General features: G+C 43.4%; 1 protein-coding gene across 1 annotated transcript in view; it reads right to left on the bottom strand.

The window, feature by feature from the left end:
- Nucleotides 1-2,426, bottom strand: part of LOC310799946 (calcium-transporting ATPase type 2C member 1-like) — a 159,948-nt gene extending 157,522 nt beyond the window's left edge. Inside the window, exon 1 of the mRNA XM_083662555.1 lies at nt 2,347-2,426. Coding sequence (XP_083518681.1) covers nt 2,347-2,370 — 24 coding nt within the window. The 5' untranslated portion in view covers nt 2,371-2,426. The remainder of the gene's footprint in view (nt 1-2,346) is intronic.
- Nucleotides 2,427-9,089: the final 6,663 nt, after the last annotated feature.

The raw sequence follows: 9,089 nt of genomic DNA, 5'->3' as shown, positions 1-9,089 counted from the left end.
TGGCACGCTAGTGCTGCATGGGCAGAGAAGCGACACAAAGCACATGTCCGTCATGCTCCGTTTTGCACTCATATGCCCCGTTATATTTTACTATGTTGTAAACGGAGTCCACAGCACAAGAATTTCACACGTGATACTTGTACTACGGAGTGACAATAAAAATCTTGAATCTTGAATCTTCCTGCCATTTTCCTTTTAAAGTATCCGTAGTGAAAAGCACCTTCGGGCAGTGGCAAACCCCGCCCCTTAGCGCCACCCAAATCAACAAGCCCATAAAATAAATTGGGTCGCACGTAAATCGACAGGGTCGGTCGGAAACCGGAACCCAACTTTATTTTTTTTTAGGCCTAGGCAATACCGGGGAACGGCTGTTCAAAACGCTCTCCTACCCGGTATAGACTGCCTATACCATTAACCACCTAAATAGTGTTAGTTCATACTGTCAGACACATAGACTGCCTCAGTGTTTCCCATACATAAAGGAATTTGTGGCGGGCCGCCACAAAAGGATTTTGACCGCCACAAAAAGATGTTGACCAAAAAACAAACAAAAAAAAAATTACAGTGCACCTGAACACAACATGCAAGATACCCGCTGAATAAGTGTCCAATAAATGTTCATGTCATTCTGGCCAATACTTCTGTTATAGCATTTCAGTCTGGAGTATGGAATATCTTTCAATAATCTATGATTTAGCTGCTAAATTGTCAAATACCGCCATCTGCTCGCTACCCAGGCACTTATGTATGTACTTAACCTAACTAACTTAACCTAACTAACTATCCGGTGTGCACAACATTGTCAGCCTAAACTCCGGCTGACACCCCAAAAACCTACAATCCGCTACAGAAAAATGTATATTGTTTGTTTATTAACTGGCCCTCGCCTTGTATCATTTCACGAAAGTGGCAAAGCAAGTTGAGTATCCCTGACCTATAGGGAGAAATTTAGTTTGTCATTGTAAACCCACAGCACAGTAAAGATGACATGTTCTTCATAGATCTAGCCTTTTAATTTTGCTCTTAAGCTTTCTCAAAGTACACCAAATTCATGCATTTTACTTTAAAATGTTAAAAAAAATATCGCGGGGGGGCATGCCCCCGCACCCCCCTAGGGGGTCTGCGGTCCTCCACCACAAATACTCAAAATCCTGTGGGAAACTCTGTGCCTATACCATTAAGCACCTAAATAGTGTTACAGTTCATACTGTCAGACACATAGACTGCCTATACCATTAAGCACCTAAATAGTGTTACAGTTCTGTATATATCATATATACACAAAGTACAGTAGTAAGGTCACTTTGGGCCTATGAAGACCACAGAAGAGACACACATCCATCATGTTAGTTAGATAAACGTACGTATTCAGTTGCTGTGCACTGCACGCACACACACACACACACACACACACACACACACACACACACACACACACACACACACACTCGAGCCTGCAGGATCTGTCACCACCAAGAATAAACAATCTACATGTGACTTTAGTTCACAAGTCCTGTCTTGTAAGTGGTAAGTGGTAAGTTGTAAGTTGTAAGTGGTAAGTGTGGGTGAACCTCAAACGAGCCAAATAGAAAAATGACAACAAGGTCAACATTTCCAACAAGGGACATATTTCGAGCAGCATCTCCACATCTGCTGCAGATGAGCCACACACACACACACACACACACACACACACACACACACACACACACACACACACACACACACACACACACACACACACACACACACACACACACACACACACACACACACACACACGTTTAGCTCAGGTTAGCTAGCTACCGTAGCAGGTGAGCCAGGCTGGGTGAAACAGACACACAGACAGACGGAGAGAAAGACTCAAGCGGAGGTTCTCCACATTCACTCACACACACAGATGAGAAGCCGGTGGGGCCACCGACTCCATCCACCATGTAAACACTGTCACTAGCGTTAGCTGCTAGCTACAGGCAGGTAGCTACATGACAGCTAACGACTCATCCCACCATGTAAACACTGTCACTAGCGTTAGCTGCTAGCTACAGGCAGGTAGCTACATGACAGCTAACGACTCATCCCACCATGTAAACAATGTCACTAGCGTTAGCTGCTAGCTACAGGCAGGTAGCTACATGACAGCTAACGTTCCAGCCAGGCTAACATTACTAGAGTCGAAGCTTTCCAGCCTGAAAGGTAAACTAGCCAAACAACAGGCTTCGCGTCACGGAGGCTCGGGGTTTAGCTGTCATGTTAGCCGCCTGTCTGCTGGGCCAGCAGCTGGCTGCGGAGCTGTTTACTTCACATGATATTTGTGCTGTTAAAGTCAGTCAGAGGGAAACTTACCAGCAGCTCCCGTTTCTTCAGCATCTTCCGTGAATCGCTGCCGCTGAGCGTTTACTCTGACGGACCGCGGTCCAGCTAATCATCACCGCAAATCATCAAGAGAAAAACTTCCTGTCAAATCCTTCAAAATAAAAGTCTTACTGACAAACGGTGTGGAGGGGGGAAATGGTCAAATACTTGCTGCGAGTTCTGTTCTTTGAAAGGTGGCTCTTTTTCTCTCTCTTATTTTTTTTTAGAAAAGCTCAACAACAATGTTTTCGAGCAGTCATTCCCAAAATTCATATCAAGGACGCCAAATGTAGCCTACACACAGTGTTGGGGGTCATTACAAAAGTAATATATTACTTTTACATGTAGCAGTAACTCAGTAATATTTACTTTGTCAAGTAACACAACTTATAAATTTAGTTACTGTTTATATCAAATCAAATTTTTAAATAAGGATGCAATCATTTCCTAATCAAAGTGTGTGTTTTTATGCAAATAACCACTATAGATGACAATAACAAAGGAAAAGGATAACATAGCCTATAGAATTACAGATGTTTACACTGACTTTAAGATGGGTGAAATTATTTTTCGGGATGGTTCCGGGGCGGCGATGTCATTCTGCTACTGCTGTTATTTTGGTGACAGTAATGCAAAAGTAGTGTAATAATAAGTAACGAGTTACTCTACACAGACATTGTAAAGTAACGTATTACTTTGAAATGAAAGTAACTAGTAATATGTAGTATATTACATTTTGAAAGTAACTTGCCCAACACTGCCTACACACGTCAAGTCCACCAGCGGCGGACTGGGAAAATCATTCAGGCCGGGAATATAGCCCCAGTCAGGTCTTCATTTCCTGCATTCTGGTGAATTTTTTAAGCCTGGCTCCAGACCTTCGAAGCCACGCCTACTCCACAGTTGTGGATTTGGCCCTTCTTGGTCTGGAATCGCTATGAGCAAACATCATTTCTCCCGTTGAAAATCCAATCATGGGCGCTGATTGGCTAATGCTGTTGTCAGTCATGCACAACAGAAACAGACACAGCTGTGGCCAAAGATAACGTAGCTAGCTAATGCTAGCCAGCTTCTCCATGTTGAGCAACCAAAGTCGGCCGACTTTGGCTGCGTTAGCTTGTGCTTGTGACTAGCAAGACTGCTGCGGCTGCTCTGCCGTGCCGGCCGGTTGCCTCGGCAAGAGCCTGGTGACACCAGGTTAGGTTGCCGTGGACACCTTGATCTCTAGTGATTGGTTTGGGGAAGACCGAAGCCCGCCCCCTCATAGAAATGCTCTGAAGTGAGCACAATCTCAGATGAAGAGGAAATGAGTTTATGAATTGACAATGCAGTCTGAATATCAGGCTAGAATATTTGTGAACTGCCACCATTGTACAAATTACACAATAAGTATATTATATATATAATATAGTGCAGGCACTTTGAACTTGTAGGCTTTATTTGAACATGGGGGCACATTAAGTGGGGGGTCTGGGGGTCCTCCCCCAGGAAATATTGAGCATCAAACACTTCATTTCCTGCATTGTGATGAATTTAGCAGGCCAGGCTACCGGGAAACCTCCCTATGCTCCCGATGGCCAGTCCGGGCCTGAAGGCCACAGACCCCCCATCTGATGACATCTTGTCTCTCAGACCCAAATCTGAGAATATTGTTATTGCTCGTTATGATTTTGTCCAGGAGGCTCAAACCATCTTTATGACAATGCACCAATGCATGCACTGTACACATTACACACACACACACACACACACACATGCTTAGAGGCGGCGTGAAATTTGTCCTCCCCATCCTGGCTCGTCCTCCTCCACGGGCTGGCCAGGAGCGGTGGACAGCTGCAGTGAAGCGCCCGGGGACCAACTTCGCTGGTCAAATGACCATCTTCTTGCATGTTGTAATGGGGTTATTATCTGGAGGGAAACCCCAGGGGAGCACAGGGAGAACATGCAAACTCAAGGCATGTGGGGACACATTACCAACAGCATCCCAGGCGAGAGTCCAACCCAGGACCTTCTTGCTGTGAGGCGAGAGTGCTACATCCTCTAATCATTTGTAAGGTGAAATAATGCTGAAGTTTAACAATTCATACATTTCCAGGGACCCCCTGGAATCCCCTCAAGGACCCTGGTGGTCCCTGGACCCCACGTTGAGAAACACTAGAGGAACACATGATGCAGACCATTGTGTGACAGTGAGCCAACCAATTACAGCTGATTGGCCCCTTTGACAAACCACTGGGACATACAATCTAGATGTAGCTGTTGTTTATTATGTGTCCTTCATTTGACCACAGAAGTAAAATCCAACAGCGCTTGCTGTTGTCATCATGGAAGGCATGCATCACATATCCGCTTCTTCATATTATCAGAACAATGTGTGGTTGACGCGGTGCAAATCAACAGCCCCAGTAATGTTGTTCTGAAAGTCGAGTGACAAGTTATACTTTTATTCTGAAAGCAAAGTCGCGTAGTTTCCGGTCTCGTTCAGGGTGGCTTGATGCAGTGCTGCTGGAGGCGGAGTCACGTGTCATGCTTGGCTCTCGGTGCCAGAAAGTTCCTTGCTGATTAAAAATAAAAATAAATCTAAACAAAGTATGTTTAAGAGAAGATTTGCAAGATCTCTTGCAGCAAAAAACAGTAGGCTAGTAAAAATGAAAAAAGAGTAGTCATGCAATTTAGGGTGCGTTGGGAAATAGCACTTTGAGCGCCCAGAGCGCACACTGGACTGTTCATAAATTGCCTAATTGTTCTATGTACACTAATCCTTCTCTTTGTCCACACAGCTCCCCTGGCTGAATAGGCTAAATAACATATTGGCATATATATATTGTAACAACACAGGCGAGGCTTGGTTGCGAACCTAAAGTCTCCAACTTACAAGCCCAACACGTTAACCATCAAGCTAAAAGGAACACTTCCTTTAGCTAAGGACCAACGTGCTTGCTTTATCCTGCCAGACACAGGATCGCTACTATATGTATGTATGTATGTATGTATGTGTGTATATGCAATATGCAATATGTCTGCAATATGAAGACATTTTGGATTCAGGTGTGCCCACATGCCCAGTGGTGTAAATGTGCTCTATAACGTTGACTTGACTTTACAAATCCTGTAACACAGGATGTGACATAAGGGAGCAATATTGACCAACTTTTTTATTTTGCACTTCAACAATAGCCTATGTCACTTTACAGTCAATGTATGTAACTGCATCTCTTAGTCAAAGACGCCCTCTAGAGGCCATCTGACAAACCTTTTTATGCTAAGGCAACTAAGTGATGTTTTATTGTGATCGCTACACAATAAAGTAGGGCCTTTGCGAATGAAACCCGCTGTACAGGGGTCCTTCCTTGAGACTATGCTTGAGTGAAACGAATGAGTAGTCGAATTCTGAGGCTATTATTTATCCACAAAAAAAAATATTTTTTGCCATATATAAAAATGCGGAAAAGATATATCGATGACATCTGTTTACTTTGGACGTGAGATGAATCTACTCTGTTACAGTTTTTTTCAATTCTAAATGCCCAGAATGAAAACCTCAAGTTCACCATAGAGTACGATCAACACCAAGTGAATTTTCTGGACATTAAGATAATCAAGGAAGGAGCTTCTTTTCAAACAGATCTGTACAGGAAAAGCTGCCATAGAAACTCATTACTTAGGGCGGACTCATTCCATCCCACCGTCCTAAAAAACAGCCTGCCTATCAGTCAATTCCATAGTATCAGGAGAGTGTGCAGCACGGAGGCCTCTTTTCACAAACAAAGCCACACCCTTAAAAGTATGTTCAAAACAAGGGGCTACTCAGAGCCTGTCATCGAGAAAGCAACCTTAAAGGTCTCCTCCAAAAGCCAGGAGGAGTGTCTGCGCCCCTCTCAAAAAAAGAACACTCTACAACCAGTTAACTGTATCATACAGTATTCACCCCTGGGAAAACAATTTGAAAAAATAATAAAAAAAACACTGGCACCTCTTAGATACAGATCCTGATCTGAGCGGCCTGCCCCTAGCTTGGGGGGGCCAAGGGGGGTCCGGGGGGATTCTCCCCCGGAAGAAGATTTTGTACATTTTAAAGTAAAATTCGTCAAACTGGTGCATTTGAGAGCAAAAGGAAGAGGCTAAATCTATGAGGAACTACACACATCTCTAATGTGTTGTGACTTTACAAATAGGCCTAAACAATTAATATTAAATGTATTTACACATTGTGCACAAATTGCATTCATTGTGACAAATTTACAATAGTTAATTAATATCCAGCCAGAATCATTGCAAATGGAGGTTCAAAGTAACAGTTAGCAATAGCATTCAGTTAATCAATGCCTAATGACAGCCAGATTCCGTTTTAAACTTTAAAACAGAAAAACGGAAAAACGTTTTTAGCACACAAAAAAAAAAAAAAAAAAAATGAATGGGGGGGCCAGTTTAGGGAATGGGGGGGCCCGGCCCGGTCAGGCCCCCCTCCAACGCCGGGCCTGTCTCACAGCATTGTAACATTGTAGTGCAGCAAGAAAGGAAAACTACTGTAAACATTTGAACCACATTTCTTGTTTAGAACCTATAGCTAGCAACATCGCCATCTCCTGAAAAACATTAATATTGCACCTTTCTTGTGGCTACATCACAGCATCTACTGAAAAACATTTATAGTGGATCTGACTTGTTTAATTCACTTTAGATTCACATCACATCTGAAAAACAACCAGTCGAGTGTAATAAGTAAATGAGGTTTAATTGTAAAAAAAAAAAAAAATCTTAAAAAAATTAGTCTGGAAGTGTATAAGAAGAGCGTCACGAGATCTTTCCAAACAAAACACTCTCCCGCGGCCACCGCGCGCATGGCGCCAACAAAGCAAAACTCTTGACTCAACTCTCGCTCGCGTTCTCGCGAGACTCTGCTTTGCTATCTCAGTGGGTAGAACAGGATGTTGTCAGGGGGGACTAGGGGGGGGGTGTACGCCTATTTTCTCTGTCCGACAGTAAGCTCCGGTGGATAATATATATGAATGGAGTCGTATCCATGTTGCCAGACACTATAAAGAGAGTTTGAGCCAGCCAGCCGGCAAAACAAGCAGTTTTAGCGAACGTGGATGGACGATACACAGTTGCCCTGATGGGACCCATTGATCCAGTTTGAGCACATTGCTCCAGCTGTAAACAAGGCTATCTCGGTGAATACTGGACCAAATTTCAAAAAATATGTCACGATGAGTTTATAAGACCCATACAGTGTGGGAAATAGGTTGAAAAAAAACGAAATTCTCCTTTAAGGAGGAATAGCAGCTAGCCAGCAATGCCAGATTGCACTGTGCTGTTCTCATGCTCAATGTCCTACACTTTCCCCAATTGGCCTCTCCAGCTCTCCTTAATGTCATTTAACTCATTCTCTGCCAAAGACGTACCCGGACGTACTTTTAACAATGGCGTTCTGTGCCAAAGACGTACTCGGACGTACTTTCATGTTTTGGCTGTTTACATTACATCAGACACTTTCCCAGCCTGTGACATTGTTTCAAGTCAAACTGATAAAAGGAACCTGCTAGTTTAGTATTTATGGGTGGAGCCTGTGGTCGAAACAGAGTCCGATCCAGAGTTCTCGGCTGGCGACGATGGCGAGGAAGACGCCAGCGTTTTTGTTATTGCTCCACGACGGAGCGCCATGGCGACGAAGGCTCCCCTTCACAGCGTTTCCTCTTGCCAGCTCTCCCTCTCAAGGGAGAGTTCTGTCACACTCAAGGGAGGGGGAATCACATGGATACGTCAAACCGCCTCACACACCCGTCCCCAGCAACCAAGGCGAAACATGTGTCACATAAACATTTCAAAGTTTACAGCACTAACGTAGCTATTGTGTGATCTTCTGTGCTAACGTTAGTTATGAGAGGTAACGTGACAGCAGGTAACGTTACAGCACTCGTTATCCCTGTGTGTGTGTGTGTGTGTGTGTGTGTGTGTGTGTGTGTGTGTGAGATAGAGAGAGTGTGTGAGTGTGACCGCATAAGGGTTCGTTCCATTTGTTTATGCTTTTATCAAGCTAAGCTAAAAATCCACATGGCAACTGTAAAATACATTCTCTTATTTTTTATTTTTTATTTATTTATTTGGGAAAACAAATACTGTATATGTCTGATGTGTCACTGAGGCAAAAAATAAAAGGCTCAAAAGAGAGTTCTGCTTGAAACGGTGTCCTTCACTAAAAACCTCTTTATCTCATATTTCTGTCCGAAGGAGGGCATTTTTAGTGAAAACAAGCTAACTTCCACTGCTTGTAACTAAACAAGGAAACATGGGAGAGTTTCAGTTTTTTACAAGGGGTAAGAAGATAGTCTCTGCTTTATTGTGAGATATGTTGTGTCATTTTATTCCTAGCACAGAATATTCTGTGGGTCCTGGAAGATCAGGAAATATGCTCAAAATCCTGCCACTGGGAGCACACAGACCGAAATGACCCTGGCAGAGAATGAGTTAACAAGCACTCCTCCTTCACAAGACTTGCCACGTTTTTCTCCTTCAAGTCACCCAACCTGCTTCTGTAATTGTTTAAATATGGCTGCTTTTATTTTATTTTAATATACTCAGTAGTCTCTAGAAACCATGGATATAATTTGCTCAAATTGAGATATCGGCCAGATGTTGTTTTCTTTTGGGTTAGCGCTTCTTCGTAGTCTGCTACTTAACATTATACTTTTTACTGACATGACCTCATGCTGAAGGCTGATCCCGGGTCAGTT

Source organism: Poromitra crassiceps (assembly GCF_964638095.1).
Source record: "Poromitra crassiceps genome assembly, chromosome: 29".
NCBI lineage: Eukaryota > Metazoa > Chordata > Actinopteri > Beryciformes > Melamphaidae > Poromitra > Poromitra crassiceps.
Note: the sequence above shows the minus strand (reverse complement) of the source record. Positions and strands in the feature narration are given on the sequence as shown.